Source organism: Hemicordylus capensis, chromosome 1 (assembly GCF_027244095.1).
Source record: "Hemicordylus capensis ecotype Gifberg chromosome 1, rHemCap1.1.pri, whole genome shotgun sequence".
NCBI lineage: Eukaryota > Metazoa > Chordata > Lepidosauria > Squamata > Cordylidae > Hemicordylus > Hemicordylus capensis.
In genome coordinates, this window is record NC_069657.1 from 315,003,112 (window position 1) to 315,020,685 (window position 17,574).

General features: G+C 46.5%; 1 protein-coding gene across 1 annotated transcript in view; it reads left to right on the forward strand.

Annotated features, from left to right (window-relative positions):
• ZNF292 (zinc finger protein 292) overlaps window positions 1–17,574 on the forward strand; it is a 65,319-nt gene that overhangs the window by 12,117 nt on the left and 35,628 nt on the right. The window contains exons 2-3 of the mRNA XM_053287235.1: window positions 15,686–15,840; window positions 15,937–16,015. Of these exons, the coding sequence (XP_053143210.1) occupies window positions 15,686–15,840; window positions 15,937–16,015 (234 nt within the window). The remainder of the gene's footprint in view (window positions 1–15,685; window positions 15,841–15,936; window positions 16,016–17,574) is intronic.

Genomic DNA, 17,574 nt, shown 5'->3' on the forward strand with positions numbered 1-17,574 from the left:
GATCCATATTTTTAATCCAAACCTTGGTTTTAGCCTTATTTATGTAAAATCCAGCCAGTTGGCCAAATTGTTGTATTTTTTCCAAAAGTCTTCCAATCTTGTCCATTGGATTTTCCAAAAAAAAACACAACACAGCATCGTCCGCAAAAGCTCTTAATTTATAGTCTTGCAGAGGCTTATGGATTCCTGATGGCTTTCAGGGATTTTCCTTCTGAGAGAGTGAACTATCCTGTTAATGCCCTGGTCTCTCTCTGGTATAATGGGATATAATCGACACGGTCACATCTAAGTGTCCTTGCCCAACCTACTGCACCCAAGCAGTCCCCTGGCATACAGGAGAGTTGTGGGACATTAAGCAGCCTGATAGACTGCTTGAGCACTGATGGCAGAAAACTTAAAACAAGCATGATCGAACTTGGGCTAGAGCCAATATTGGGCCCTACTCAGTGGCGGTGATGGCAGCAAAGAAATCTTCACCACCATTGCATCTGCTCAATGTCCAGTGGAGCTTTTTCATGTAGTTCAGGGTGTACATGGTGAGGCTCCCAAAGATAATCAAATTGAACCTTTGTAAGCCTGTTGTGACCAGTTTGTATTACATTTTGCAGATAAAATCACTTGTATCTGGGCTGACTTGAATGTTAAGATTTTTGCTGAACCAGAACAGAATGTTGCTGATGTACCATCTGGTCCTATTAGATTGGATACCTTTCAGACTGTATTGCCCGAGGAGGTGGACAGGCTGCTGGGAAGTCTTAAGATCTACCATGTGTGCTTGACCTTTACCCTTCATGGGTGGTGAAGGCAGCCAGAGGGGCTAGGTCCATGGGTAGCAGGAGTTGTAAATGCCTCCCTGAATCAGGGATGATGCCCTCCATGCTAAAGGGGGCAGTAATTAGACCCCTCCTGAAAAAGCCCTATTTGGACCCACCATCTTAAACAATTTTGGACCAGTTTCTAACTCGCTGTTTTGGGGCAATGTATTGGAGCATGTGGTGGCATCTCGGCTCCAGGCAGTCCTGGATGAAACCGATTACTGGATCCTTTCTGGTCTGGCTTCTGGCCTGGATATGGGACAGAAACATTCTTGGTTGCCCTGGTGGATGACCTACGCTGGGAGATAGGGAGAGTGTGACCCTGGTGATTCTCCTGGGCTAAAGTGGCTTTCGATATCGCTCATTGAATCCTTCTGGACTGCCTCTCTGGGTTGGAACTTGGTGTCACTGTGATATTGTGGCTCCAGTTCTACTTTGAGGGCAATACCCAGAAAGTGTTGCTGGGGGGCACCTGCTCTACCCCTTGACCAGTGGTCTTTGGGGTGCTGCAGGGTTCATACTTTTTATCATCTACGTGAAACCACTAAGAGAGGTCATCCATGGGTATGGGCTGCAGTTTCATTAGTATGCTGTTACCACCTAGCTCTGCCTATCATTAAATCTGCTAATACTAAGGAGGCATTGGATGTTCTGAACCAGTATCTGTAGACCATTCTGAATTGGTTGGAGGTAAACAGACTAAAACTTAATCTGGATAGGATGGAAATGCTTTGGGTTGGTAAAACTGATTGTCTTGAGTGATGAGGCAAATCTGGTATTGGATGAAGTCATGCTCCCCCTAAAAGACCAAATTCACAGCTTGGGGGTGCTCCTGGACCCAACATTGCCCTTGGAGTCTCAGGTGGCAGCGGTGTGCAGGAGTGCCTTTTACCAGCTACGGCTGGCACACTAGCTGTGACCCTACTTGGAGAAATCAGACCTGACTTCAGTCACTCATGCACCGGTAACATCCAGATTGGATTACTGCAAAGCATTTTATGTGGGGCTTCCCTTGAAGACTGTTCAAAAGCTTCCGCTGGTTCAGAATGCTGCTTTGACGACACTTGTGGGCACTAGTCACTTCTCGAGTATCACACCCATCCTGCAGCTTCACTGGCTGCCAGTTTGCTTCTGGGCTAGATTTAAAGTGCTGGTTTTGACCTCTAAAGCTTTACAAGGCTTGGAACCAGGGTATCATTTGGACTGCATTCACCCATATGAATTTGCCGCGGCCCTTTGTTCATAATCTCAAGCCCTGCTCATGGCCTGCCATTGATTGAGTTCTGGTTGGCGGGGGTCAAGAGACAGGGTCTTTTCAATTGTGGCCCCTCGGCTCTAGAATGCCCTTCCAGAAGTGCTTCACTGTGATCCCTCCCTTAGGGTTTTTTTTAAAAAGATCCCAAAACCGATTTATTTTGAGAGGCTTTTTAATGGGTTTTATTACAGCCAGGGGTTTTAAAATTGTTTTTGCTCTACATTGTGTGTTTTGTGTTAATTTTTTTAAACTTTTACACTATTGTGGACTGCCATAAGAACAGCCCTGCTGGATCAGGCCCAAGGCCCATCTAGTCCAGCATCCTGTTTCACACAGTGGCCCACCAGATGCCACTGGAAGCCACAGGCAGGAGTTGAGGGCATGCCCTCTCTCCTGCTGTTACTCCCCTGCAACTGGTACTCAGAGGCATCCTGCCTTTGAGGCTGGAGGTGACCTATAGCTCTCCAACTAGTAGCCGATGATAGACCGCTCCTCCATGAAGTTATCCAAACCCCTCTTAGCCATACAGGTTGTTGGCTGTCACCACATCTTGTGGCAGAGAATTCCACAAGTTGATTATGCATTGTGCGAAAAAGTACTTCCGTTTGTTGGTTCTAGATTTCCCTGCAATCAATTTCATGGGATTACCCTTGGTTCTAGTGTTATATGAGAGGGAGAAGAATTTCTCCCTCTCTTACTGCCCTGAGCAGTGTTGTAGTGGAGTGGCAGGATATAAATATTTTAAATAAATAGACAAATGCTAAATATTCTAAGGAAGCAGCAGAGGGGACATGAACGGGGAGGTGGAGTGGCTGTGGTCTGTAAGAACAATATCTCCCTTGCTAGGATCCTTTTCGGAGTGTCTGACCATATTGAATGTGTGTACTTAAGTTTGGGGACCAGGGATAGACTGGGACTTCTGTTGGTATACCAATCGCCCCGCTGCCCAGCAGAGTCCCTAATTGAGCTGACAGACTTAGTCTTGGGTTTGGTGGTGGAGTCTCCCAGGCTTGTAGTGCTTGGTGACTTCATTGTTCACTTTGGGACCAATTTGTCCAGGGTGGCTCGGAAGTTCATAGCAGCCATGACAATTATGGGCCTATCCCAAGTGGTCTCGAGACCGATGCATATTGCTGGTCACACGCTTGACCTGGTCTTTCACTCTGAACAGGGTGGTATTCAGCTTTCTCTCTAAGGCCTGCGGCTGCACAGATGTGCACATCCCTCAAGTCTTCCGTGCAGCTTCCTCAAACTGGTGCTCACTGTAGCTGCAGCAAGGGCTGCTGCTTCTGCCCCCTCTTTTCTCCATTGCCACTTCTCCCCGCCCGCCATAGTCTCTTAAAGAGGGAACAATCTCCCTGTGTTTACTGCCGCCGAGCCCGAGCGGCGCATCTGACTGCCTACCGCTCGGGCTCTTCTGGAGGGAATTCTCTCCCTCAGAGTCCCACTGCAGAAAATGAGTAGGGATGTGCACTGGACCGGTCCGGGATCATGTTAGAGGCCTCCGAACCGGTCCAGATTGGGGCCGGTCCAGCGGAGGGGGGGTAGTACTTACCCCTCCCGCCACTTTCCCCCCTCCGGCGCTTGACTTTATAGCAAAGTTTTTGGGGCGGCAGCGTTCCTCCCTGCCGCCCCGCCCCCATCATTGCCCCGCAAAAGGGGAAGTTGAGTGCACGCATGCATGCCCGTCGCCACCATGCACGCGCCGTACACATCACACATTGCATGCGCACGCAACATGTGACGTGTGGCGTGCATGGTGGCGATGAGCGCACGTGTGCCTCAACGGGCGCATGCGTGCACTCAACTTCCCCTTTTCCCGGGCAACGACGGGGGCAGGGGTGGCAGGGAGGAACGCTGCCGCCCCAAAAACTTTGCTAAAAGGTCGTGCGCCGGAGGAGGGAAAGCGGCGGGAGGGGTAAGTACTTCCCCCCCGCCCTTAAAGCTACGTACCCCCCAGTGCCGGACCGCGCCTCCGTGGTTGCATGCACATCCCTACAAATGAGACTCTCGGAGGGATACAGTTCCCTCAAGACATGCCTAAGCAGTGGGCTGAGGCGCTGCTTGGGCTTAGCAGCAGTAAAAAGAGGCAGACGGTTCCCTCCTTAAGAAGAGCCCGAGTGGCGCTGGCGACAAATGGAGGGAGACGATTCGCTCCTTAAGGAGCACCCAAGCAGCGAGCGGAGGTGAGGAGTATGCATAACACAGAAGCAGGGTGGATTTGATTTAAATCAAACTGATTTAAATCACGATTTAAATCACGATTTAAATCACTAGCAGGGTGGATAAAAATAAAAAAATCAGATTTAAATCAAAAAAATCAGATTTAAATAAAAAAAAATCCAATTTAAATCAAAAAAATCCAATTTAAATCAAAAAAATCAGATTTTTTTATTTAAATCAGATTTTTTTTATTTTTATCCACCCTGCTAGTGATTTAAATCGTGATTTAAATCAGTTTGATTTAAATCAGTTTGATTTAAATCAAATCCACCCTGCACAGAAGTATGCAAAACATACTTATACATTCTCCCAAGTCTCACTCATTCCCTGCTCTATTCCAGAGGGATAGCTAGGCATGGCAAGAGAATCCCCAGACCATCAAAACCAAACAATTTAAAAAAGAGGTTTTAAACATGGGTGTTTTTTGCAAACAATAAGGCATTCTTAGTTATGTGCTTTACACAAGTGAACTTTTTTGGCGGAGGGGGGGCATAAAAGCTGTTAGCTGTCTGCGTTTGCCTTGTTTTTATTAAACTTGGTAATAAAATAGAGTATAATTGTAAAATACACTTTTTTCCTTCCATATTTATGGTGCATAGTAATGAATAACTAGTTTCAGTGTTGATTAATAAGCTGCAGAAGAAGAGAGGTGGGGCGGGGGGAGAGATTAAAAATTTTGCGCGCTGTCCAGAAGCTGCTCTTATGTGATGATCCTGTATCAATTTCAGTTTGACTCCTGAGGATGTGGACAAGTTGCAGTTGCTCAGAATGGTGCGGCCTACCACTTGTCCTTTTGATCCTTGTCCAACATGGGTTATACGATCTGGCAGGGAGGCTGTTGCAGAGGGCCTGGTAGAGATTATAAATGCTTATCTGAGGGAGGACAGGGTGCCCCCTTGTCTGAAGGAGGCAATCATTAGACGACTTCTGAAGAAGCCTGCCTTGGATCCCTCAGAGTTAAGCCACTACAGGCCTGTTTCCAACCTTCCATGGTTAGACAAGGTGATTGAGAAGATGGTGGCCCCCCAGCAACAGGCAGTCTTGGAGGAAACTGATAATCTAGATCCATTTCAAACTGGCTTTCAGGCGGGCTATGGGGTGGAGACTGCCTTTGTTGGCCATATGGATGATCTCCAATTGGGAATTGATGGAGTTTGTTGGTCCTTTTAGCTCTCTCAGCAGCTTTCGATAATATTTATTTATTCATTCATTTATTTGATTTGTATAGTGCCCTTCCAAAATGGCTCAGGGCGGTTTACAATTACAACAGAAACCATTAGAACCAATAACAATTAAAACAGGAATATAAATATGAACCCCAATTAACAATTAAAACATCTTTAAAAAACAATTAAATTATCAGAACAATTAAAACCCTGAAAACCAGGTGAGCATTAAAACTAATTAAAAACCCTGAAAGGCCAGGCCAAATAGGTAGGTTTTAAGGGCTCTCTTGAAGGTCAGTAAAGAATTAAGATTGCAAATTTCTGCTGGGAGTGCATTCCACAGCCCAGGAGCAGCTACAGAGAAGGCTCACCTCTGAGTCGCCACCAAATGAACTGGTGGTAACTGGAGACGGACCTCCTCAGATGACCTTAACATGTGGTGGGGATCATGTAGAAGAAGGCGCTCTCTAAGATATCTCAGACCTAAGCCGTTCAGGGCTTTAAAGGTAATAACCAACACTTTGAATTTTGCCCAGAAACATATCAGCAGCCAGTGTAACTGTTTCAAAACTGGAAAAATATGGTCCTCAGAGACCAATCTGGCTGCCGCATTCTGAACTAACTGAAGTTTCCGGACTACGTACAAAGGCAGCCCCATGTAGAGCGCATTGCAATAGTCAAGCCGGGAGGTTACCATCTGATGCACCACTGTTCTGAGATAATCCTCTTCAAAGAATGGGCGCAGCTGTCGAATCAGCCAAAGCTGATAGAAAGCACTCCTGGCCATGGCCTCCACCTGAGATACCAGGGTGAGGCCTGGATCCAGTTGTACTCCCAAGCTGCGCACCTGCTCCTTCTGGGGAGTGTAACCCCATCCAGCACAGGAAGATCTAACACATCCCTCAGATTCTGAGCCCCCACAATGAGCAACTCCATCTTGCTTAAATTCAACTTCAATTTGTTCTCCCTCATCCACCCCATTACTTCCTGTAGGCAGGCATTTAGAGAATGAGTGCCATTTCCTGAAGATGAAAAGGAGAAGTAGATTTGGGTGTCATCAGCATACTGATAACATCCAGCACCAACCCTTCTGATGACCTCACCCAGCGGTAGGGGTGTGCACGGAACCGTGGAGCTGCGGTCCGGCACTGGGGTGGGGGGTTCCAATAAGGATGGCCCAACAACCGCGCCGTATTTCCTAGAGCAATCGGGGGGGCAGGATACCTCCCTGCCGCCCGCTTCAATCCCCGCTTGGCTGTGGCTCCTCCTGAAGTATTCAGAATCGGGCGGCAGGATACCTTCCTGCCGCCCCCTTCAAAACCCCGCTCGGCTGGCGGCCCCCCCTTTCAAGACCCCTGCCTCCCCCAAGACCCCTGCCGCCCCCTTCTCCCCAGTGCCCCATTGCAAAGGGGCGGCAGGAGAACTCCCTGCCGCCCCTTTGCAATGGGGCACTGGGGAGAAGGGGGCGGCAGGGGTCTTGGGGGAGGCAGGGGTCTTGAAGGGGGTGGCCGCCAGCCAAGCGGGGTTTTGAAGGGGGCGGCAGGAAGGTATCCTGCCGCCCGATTCTGAATACTTCAGGAGGAGCCACAGCCAAGCGGGGATTGAAGCGGGCGGCAGGGAGGTATCCTGCCCCCCGATTGCTCTAGGAAATACGGCGCGGTTGTTGGGCCATCCTTATTGGAACCCCCCACCCCATCTTCCCGAACCGAACCACCCCGTGTCCGGACCGGTCCGGAGGCCTTTAGAATGGCCTCCGAACCGGTCCGTGCACATCCCTACCCAGAGGTTTCATGTAGATGTTAAAAAGCATTGGTGTCAGAATGGAGCCCTGAGGGTCTCCATATAACAGCTCCTGTTTTGAGGAGCAACTGTCACCAAGCTCCACCATCTGGAATCTAACCGAGAGATAGGAACAGGACCACTGCAAAGCAGTGCCTCCTATCCCAAACTCCCCCAGGCGATCCAGAAGGATACCATGGTCGATGGTATCGAACACCCCCGAGAAATCCAGAAGAACCAGCAGGCAGGGTGGATTTGATTTAAATCAAACTGATTTAAATCACGATTTAAATCACTAGCAGGGTGGATAAAAATTAAAAAAAATCTGATTTAAATCAAAAAAATCATTTTTTTAAATTTAAATCGGATTTTTTTAATTTTTATCCACCCTGCTAGTGATTTAAATCGTGATTTAAATCGTGATTTAAATCGTGATTTAAATCAGTTTGATTTAACTCAAATCCACCCTGCCAGCAGAGTCACACTCCCTCTATCGATTACCCGGTAAAGGTCATCTATCAAGCCGACCAAGGCTGTCTCAACCCCAAAGCCAGTTTGAAATGGGTCTAGATCAGCCGTGTCAAACTGTGGCTCTCCAGCTGTTTCTGGCCTACAACTCCCATCATCCCCAGCCACTGTGGCCAGTAGCCAGGGATAATGGTAGTTGTAGGCCAACAACAGCTGGAGGGCCGCAGTTTGACACCCCTGGTCTAGATAATGAGTTTCCTGCAAGACTGCCTGGAGTTGGTCAGCTACCACCCTCTCCATCACCTTGCCCAACCAAGAGAGATTGGAGATTGGCCTGTAACTATCCATCACTAAGGGGTCCAGGGAAGGCTTCTTTAAGAGAGGTCTAACCATTTCCTCCTTCAGACAGGGGGGCACCCTACCCTCCCTCAGCGATGCATTTATGATATTAACTAGGCCACCTCCAACAATTTCCCTGCTAGATAGAAGCAGCCAAGTCAGGCAAGGATCCAGAGAACAGGTGGTAGGCCGCACCGCCCCAAGCAGCTTGTCCACATTCTCAGGAGTCACAGATTGAAACTGATCCAACCTAACACTGCAAGAGGGATCGCTGGACACCACCTCCATAGACCTTGCAGAAATAGTGGAGTCCAAGTCGACCCAAATACAGGAGATCTTATTCGCAAAGAACCCATTAAAGGCATCACAGCAGAGCAACTCCAGGGACTGATTGGAAGTAGAAGGAGCAGAAACCAAACTCCTCACAACCCGGGATAGCTCCGCCGAGCATGAAGCTGCAGCTGCAATGCGTGCAGACCAGAATCTCTTTTTCGCTGCCTGCACTGCCACTGCATAAGTCCTCAAATGGGTCATATGCTGAATCCTGTCAGATTCAAACCAGGTTCTCCTCTACTTGCGCTCTTGTCACCTACCCAACCGCTTCAGCCCCGCAGCTCCTCAGTATACCAAGGGGCCATTTTTGCAGCAGGTCGGAAGGGACACTTAGGAACAATCATGTCTACTGCCCTGTAGAGTTCCCTGTTCCAGGTTCCCACCAGCGCATCGACAGAATCACTGGCCGCACCAACGTCAAAATCCTCCAAGGCCTTTTGAAATCCCACTGGGTCCAGCAGCCTTTTTGGATGGACCATCCTAATAGGTCCACCACCCCTGCAGGGGTGGATTGCGGCTGTGAGACTAACCAGGTAGTGGTCCGTCCATGACAATGGGGAATCCACCGGATCCCCCACCCATGGAACACCCCCCTGATCCGAACAAAAGACCAAATCGAGTGCATGGCTGGCAACATGAGTTGGTTCAGAAACTAATTGGGATAGGCCCATAGTTGTCATGGCCGCTATGAACTCCTGAGCCGCACCAGACAAGCCAGCCCAAAAGTGGATATTGAAGTCCCCCAGCTCCAAAAGTCTTGGAGACTCCAACACCAACCCCGCAACCAGCTCCGTCAGCTCAGGGAGTCAGTTGGGCAGCGGGGTGGATGGTACACCAACAGAATCCGCAATCTATCCCTAGTTCCCAGCCTCAAAAATATGCACTCAATATAAGTCAACTGTCTCACAGGGGCCCTGGTAAGGGAAATAGTATTCTTATGGACCACAGCCACTCCACCCCACCCCCACCCCGCCCACTTCCCCTGGCCTGCTCCATGACAGAGTAACCTGGGGGGAGAAGCTGAGCCCACACTGGACCACTCGCCTCCCCCAACCAGGTCTCGGTTATACATGCCAGGTCAGCTCCCTCATCCACGATCAAATCGTGGACAACTTCGGTCGTATTCTGAACTGACCTGGCATTGTAGAGGAGCAAGGCCAGCCTGTGTGGGTCGTTGGAGCTGCTCCCCGAGGCCTGAGAGTTGACAGAACATTTGGAAGTGGAAACAGTTACTAAATTACTGATTTCCCTTCCCCTGTAACGGCCAGCTGCTCTGCCAGCGTCAATTCTTCTATTCCCCACCACTACAGTAATAGCTGCTCCCGAACTGCCAGGCACACCCCCAGCACCATCCCTCTCAAGAGAGCCCAAACACATCTGCAAAAGGCCTAGCCCAACGCAACCCCCCAGCCCCACCCTCGAAGGCCCAAAGGGCGGCCTTTGGCGAGCCTCCTTGCTTTTAAGCGTGCAAGCCCTAAAAGCCACTCCTCTCACAAGCAGCTCCCAGGACAGGCAGCAGGTGGTAGAACTCAGCAATCTGGGAGGCTGGCAACAGGTTGAACTCTATCTGTGCTGGAATGTCCACAGGAGGCAGAGGGGCTAGATGGTAAGTTCCAGCAAGGCAGATAGAATGGCCCTGCTCCCCCTGTTACGTTCCCACGTGCTTCTAGGCAAGCCTCCTTGCTTTTAAGCATGCAAGCCCCCAAAGCCACTCCTCTCACAAGCAGCTCCCAGGATAGGCAGCAGGTGGTAGAATTCAGCAATCTGAGAGGCTGGCAACCAGCCAGCTGGAACTTGGCAGCAGGCTGCACTCCGTCTGTGCTGGAATGTCCACAGGAGGCAGAAGGGCTAGATGGTAAGTCCCAGCAAGGCAGATAGAATGACCCTCCTCCCCCTGTTACCTTCTCCTATTGACCATAGCATCCTTCTGGAATGTCTGTGGGGATTGGCGTTTGGAGGCACTGCCTCGTAATGGTTCTGCTCCTGTCTCATGGGCAGATTCCACATGGTGTCTCTAAAACACCAAATTGTTGTTCTTCCAAATCTGAACTTCGATATGGTGTCCCTCAGGGCTCCATATTGTCTCTGATGTTGTTTAACATCTACATGAAACTGCTGGGAAAGATCATCAGGAGATTTGGTGCAGGGTGTTATCAGTATGCTGATGACACCCAAATCTACTTCTCCATGTCAACCTTATCTGGAGAATGAATAACCTCCTTAAATGCCTGCATGGAGGCAGTAATGGGCTGGATGAGGGATAACAAACTGAGGCTGAATCCAAATAAGATGGAGGTACTTATTGTGCAGGGTCAGAACTTGGGAGACAATGTTGATCTGCCGGTTCTGGATAGGGTCACGCTCCCCCAGAAGGAACAGGTCTGAGGGTGCTTCTGGATCCGAACCTCTCCCTGGTGTCCCAGCTCGACACAGTGGCCAGAGGTGCTTTTTATCAGCTTCAGCTTATATGCCAGCTGTGTCCGTTTCTTAATATAAATGACCTCAAAACAGTGGTACATCTGCTGGTAACCTCTAGGCTGGATTACTGCAATGTGCTCTATGTGGGGCTGCCTTTGTATGTTGTCTGGAAACTTCAGTTGGTCCAGAATGCAGTGGCCAGGTTGGTCTCTGGGTCATCTCAGAGAGACCATATTACTCCTGTGTTGAAAGAACTACAGTGGCTGCCAATACATTTCCGGGCAAAATACAAGGTGCTGGTTATTTATTACCTGTAAAGCCCTAAACAGCGTAGTCCCTGGGTATTTAAAAGAATGTCTTCTTTACCATGAGCCCCACCAGCTGTTGAGATTATCTGGAGAGGTTCGCCTGCAGTTGCTGCCAACTTGTTTGGTGGCCACTTGGGAACAGGCCTTTTCTGTTGCTGCCCTTGGACTTTGGGATGCGCTCCCTTTTGAAATAAGAGCCTCCTAATCTCTGGCAACTTCTAAAAAGGTGCTGAAGAAACATTTATTCACCCAGCCTTTTAATTAGATTTATCGTTTAAATTTTTAATGCTGGTTTAAAATGATTTTAATGTTAATATTTTTAATGTTTAAATGATGTTAATTGTTTAATTGATTTAGTTTTGATTTTAACTGTTAAATTGATTTTAATTGTTTTTATTTGTTGTAAACCACCCTGAGCCACTTTGGAAGCATGGTATATAAATCAAATAAATAAAATTATTTCCCCAGACTTCATACAGTCCAGCTGACTGCATGTAGTACTTTATGGCATTGGGACCCTGGTGAAAAATGGCATGGAGACCTGACTCGTGAACCAAGTGACACCAGTGGAACACAGAATCCATGCAACCATCACCACCTCTTCAGGAGCCTCAAAAAGCCTTTGTCATGGTTTGAGAGACACTCAACAATGCTATGGGCTATGTCTCTTGGCTAGGGCTCTTCGGGAAGCTCGGACTGCCAAGGCAGGTGGTGACAGTTGTGCGGACCCTGCATTCTGCAGAATGTCACTCTGTATGTGAGACCTGGTAATTAAGAATTCCTTTTCAGTGTTCATCGGCACAGTTCAGGTGTAACAAACCATGGTTTATTTTCTGTCTTTGGCTAGTTTGATCATCTAAACCAGTGCCAATCAACACATCATGGTTTATTTAGGGATAACAAACCAAGATTTAAAACCATGGTTTGAAATAAGCTTGTTAATCAAATTTGTCTTGACTGGTTTGCTGTTACATATGAACCAGAGACCCTGGTTTGTGCCATTCACAACTCTGGAGTGTTCACACTCACAGAGCACCCAGTTATAGACATACCAATTTAGATAAGCTTTGAAACAAAGCCCCTCAAGGCTGTAATCCTCTCTCACAGACTCTCAGAGAGGATTGCCTCCTCTCTTTGCCTAGCAACAGCTTTGTCACACCCTTTCCCGTTGCTTTGCAATGCATGTGTCAGGCAACTTGGCCACATTGGCAAACAAATAAATGCATTGTGACCAAAGGCATCTCATGAGTTTTAACTGGGGAAACAAATTATACAACACATGGTCCTTTAAAGCATTCCTGAATACATGTTCTCTTTAAAATCAGAATCTTAGATCTTTGTTTTTGGTGGTAGCATAATATCACCAAACCAGTTACTCAGGGTACCTAGGTAAGAAACTGCTAGTTATTTCTTGGTGAGCATCTGTGGAAAGGGTGGAGATCTCTAAGAAGGCTAGCTTTTGGCTTTTATGCCTCCCCTCACACCCAGGGCTGATGGTAAGAGTGTTGTTGGTGATGGAACAACACTTTGCCAGGCATTGAACAAGCCTGAGTAGCTTAGGGCAGAATGTGCGGGTTTCCTGGGGTGAATGGTGGATGGATAGAACCCAAACAAACTAGGATTCAGTGAAGCAACCTCGGATAGTAATAATCTCAGCCAACCCTGGCTTTTTAAAACTAACTAAACTAAATTATGGTTGAAATAAGCCATGGTTTTGTGTTCTGGTTCCAATTTCCCTCCCTGGCATCTCCAAGATAGGGCTGAGAGAGACTCCTGCCTGCAACCTTGGAGAAGCTGCTGCCAGTCTGTGTAGACAATACTGAGCTAGATGGATCTATGGTCTGACTCAGTATATGGTAGCTTCCTATGTTCCTATTTGTGGTTTATTTGCCTATTTCTTGGTATTCTTACTCCCTTGTAAGTATTAAAAGGAAAGCCAAAAAAGGAGCACCTAATTTTGTGGATTAGAAGACATTGGCCCAGTGTAGGCATAACACTAAACCATGGTTTGAAGCAATGTAAACAAGCCTCAGCGAGCCACATGTTTGTGCATGTCCCCTCTCCCCTATCCTCCTGCATGCAACAGGAGAAGAATGAAAGTTGTCTATACTTTAGGAAAAACCGTAGTTACTCATTGATCCTGGTTTGTTTTAACGAATTAAATTTGGAGCAAACCACAGTTCCTAGAGTTTGTATACATAATGCAGAACTGTTGTTTGTACTAAAATAAGTTTCACTTTCTTTCTATCTTGCGTGTGAGATGTGATCATGCAAGTCCACAGCTTTTCAAAGATCATTCATGCAACACTAAGTTGAAGCTTAGTGTTATGTCTGGACCCAGCTATTATCAGTATAATTCAGTACTTTTCCTCAAATTGTATATAAACTCATCTCACTTATTCACATCACAATATTTATCAGTAGGCAGGATTCTGTAGATTCTCTCTCCCTCTCCATAACTGCATTGCTTGAGCATGGGACCTAGTTGGTGTACAATTTAACAATCTAAAACTGCAGTCCTGGGCATTGAGCTCAGTGGAACTTGCTTTTTGAATGGACATGCATGGGATCTTGGTGCACAAACCTTTCAGGATTTTTACATTTACTTTGTAAGAGAGGGTGGAAGTCTTTAGCTTTGCAGATAAACTTGCACATCTGTGCAGTGCCTGTTAAAATCCCAGAAACCAGGAGGAAATATGTTGGTCAGTGAATTTATTTTTGTTACATTTTAATCCCACTCTGCACTACAAAGTTACCAGTTACAGAGTCACACAATCTTTTTATATAGGAACTCTCCAGGCCTAGGCATGTTTAGCTTTAATAAATGAAATGAATGAATTTTCAGACAATTTCCAGAGCCTATCATTCTCTCTTAAAATGATACTTCTCTTATCTGCATAGCTCCACACTCCTTCCAATGGCTAGCGGATGGGCCTGTGCCAACTTTGACTCTGAATACTCAAAGCCAGATACTCTGCACAGGCCTGCTGGCACCACACAGAGATGACTGCTCCCTCCATCCTCTGAAGAATGCATTGGAAAGGACTCCACATGTCCCAGTTGTCCCTTGCCAGATGTTGCTGTGGCTTTATAGGACTCCGTTTCTATTTAAGGGTCCCCACCAGCACTGGGGGAAGTGCAGCATGTGTGGAAGTGTGCATGGAAATGGTCAGTTCTGCACAGTGCTGGTGGGCTGTGTAGAGTATTTGGCTTCAGGTGTTCAGAGCTGAAGCTTTGCAAGAGTCTGCCATCAGAGGCAGAATAACATAAAATAAACACATATAAATAACCTAACCTAACCTACCTCACAGTTTTGTGGTGAGGATAACCATAGCCATGTACACCACTCTGGACTCCTTGGAGGAAGAGCAGGATACAAATGTAAAATAAATACATAAATATCCAGCTCCTTTTCTTTCATTGGCCTCATCAAGAAATAGAGAAGGGGTACAGTATATACTCATTCTTCTGTCTCTACAGAAAAGTTAATGGACCACTTTCCAGCTCACACAAAAATCCTCCAGTTAATCCTGTTTAGATCCAGAAGAAATCGTTGCAGAGTTGCTGCACTCAATAGGACAACTGGTCTGTTTTGCTTGACTCGTGGAGATCTTAAGGACAAATATCCTTGCTTTTTTATTTCAACTATGGAAAAACATCTTTCTGAATCCACTCCGAATTGTCTCCTGTAGTTTTAGTTAACACTGTTCATAGATAAGCTGTGAACAGAAACTTTTTAGCTCTTGGCAGTCATAGGAATACCTGGGAATCAGGTGATTGTACAGCCCAGGTGCCATGCAACAATTAGTTAGCTTACTTTATTATATATTCTGGCTTTGAACACAGAAATATGTTCAAGGAAGCCAAGTATAAAATGCATAATGTCAAACACCAAAAAAGCCAATATAAAAGTATATATTTGCACCAGGCTAAAATCACATATCGGACAGGCAGCTTTTCTAAAAGTTTTCCTGAAATAAAATAGCCTTCATTATTTTCCTGAAAACATGCAGTGACAGGAGAATGTAGACGGTGATATATATCCTGGTCTTGGATCATTCAGGGCTTTAAAGATCAAAACCAGAACCTTGAACAGGGCCTGGAAACAAATTTGGTAACCACTGAGACTGTTCTTATGAGCAACCAAGTCTGGATTTGGCTACCTGTGAGAACTGCCGGAATCCCCACACACCCCAGCACTGAAGCCTGGCTGGCTCTTAGCCAAGGTTAAGGGCACAAAGTGCTGAGATCATGTGTCAGCTCAAGCTGCTTGCTGCGTGAGCTGCTTGCGGTGACACAGAGAGTGGTGCCTAGAGAGCCCATTCCCTGGGGGAATCCCCCCGTACACTCTGTGTGCGGTACACTATGGGATACACGGAGGCTGGGATAATGAATCCCGGCTTCTGGTGATACGCACTGCCGAGAGCAGTGTAGCTAATCATCCATGCTGCTCCTGGCAGCACAGGTTGTGTGGCTTGTGTTAATGTTGAGAAAACTGATGGCTGTGCTAATATTAATCCCTTGTCTACGAATAAAATAGGAATCCAATATTTGACTTTGGAATCTGTGCTTTCTTAACAGACTCTTTTTGAGTATGCAGAAAAGTGGAAAACATCTGAGGATCCCTTACCCTTGCTGGAGGTATACACAGAGGCTATCCACAGTTATGTGAAAGCACGACCTTACCTTACCTCAGAGTGTGAAAATGTAGCCTTTGTGATTGAACGCTTAGCTCTGTGAGTATATTTTTAATATATTTTTCCTACATTTTATTTTTTTAATGGTGCTTTATATTTAAGTATCTAATTAACTTTGCAATTCTGCTTTTTCAGAAGCTGTATTGAACTTCTGCTGTGCCTGCCTCTTGAGCTACCTGAAAATCAATGGAAAGAATTTCATTCCTTTATTCAGGTGAGAATCTTGTAGCCAGTCTACACATTTTGGGTCATCCTGATTCCAAGGAGCACAAAAACATATAAAACCTAGGTCCTAATCTCTGCCTTTTCATATTACATATTGTCTCCTACAATAGAAAGTTCAGTTGCTCTGTTGTTTCATAATTTCCAAAGGTCTTTGCTTGGTTTAGTAGCTGGCCATTATTTGTGGCTGTCCCTCATCACTGTTGTCTCTCCCATCCCTCAAATGCTCTGGCACATACAGAGACCTAGGTTTGGAGTATGTGTGTCTTCTCTCACTTTGTGCTCAACTAAGAACACTTAGTTCTGTCAGAATCCACCATATTCAGGCCAGAAATGGTAGAAACATATGGATCTGGATCCTGATCAGTTCCATTCATAAGGAATGAGTTCTGCACCTGCATAGGGACCTTGCGGGTAGATTGACTAGCTTCTCGTGATGCTCAGTCTGCCCTGAACATACTGTGCTTCCATTGAAATCAGCAGTTGGGGGCGCCATTTTCTGTTTCTATTTGACCGCCAAAGCATCAACACCTCGTTGCTGGCTCCTCAGTTTATCTAAAAACAAACAGAAGAGAGAGAGAAATACTGATACTTTGGACTTTACTGATTGTAGGACTGTTTTGAGACCATTCTTTGCTTAATGGATTGGATTGGATTGGTTAAATGGACTTTATTTTTGCTGCCTCGGTGCAAAAGCCTCAAGGCATTCCTTGTTGACATGAAATCGAAAAAAACTTTTAAGAAATATGTACATTCTTTGGATGTATGTCGCTCACTGTTATATTACTTGGGGAAAACCAAAGCAAAAAGAAACTTTTTGTAGCTTACAAAGGAAAAGGCAAGGGCCAACCAATCTCGAGACAGACTAGTGCAGTGGTTGGTGCAGTTGATTGTGCAGACCTAGGAACAGCAGGGAGTGGATCCTCCACGCACAATAAAAGCAAATTCAACGAGAGCATACGCTGCTTCGGCAGCACATTTGCTGGGGATTAGGATGACAGATATTTGTGCGGCTGCGACATGGTCTTCTCAGCAGCCATTTAAAAAACATTATGCCATTGACCTGCGATTGGCAGAGCAGACCAGTTTTGGGAGGAGCCTACTTAAAAGGGTGTTGCCATAGGCTTCTGGGTCTACTGTGCCCTCCACCACGTTTAGAAGCTGGCTAATCACCCATTCCTTATGAATGCAATGGATTATGATACAGATAAACAGGTTGCTCACCTGTAACTTATTATTTGGTAGTGATCTATTGTATTCATAAGACCTTTCCGAACCTCCCCGCAACCGTAGGAAAAAAACACACACAAACTTGAAGGGTCACAAGAAGATCATCAGAATATGGCAGTCTACAAAAAACTGAGAAAATGGTGCCCCCATCTGCCGACTTCAACAGAAGCATAGAGCACATGTAGGGCAGAGTGGGCATCATGAGGAGCTAGTCAATCTACCCATGAGGTCCCTGCGCAGGCGCAGAACACATTCTTTATTAATACAACAGATCACTACCAGATCATAAGTTAGAGGTGAGCAACCTGTTTGTATTGGTTA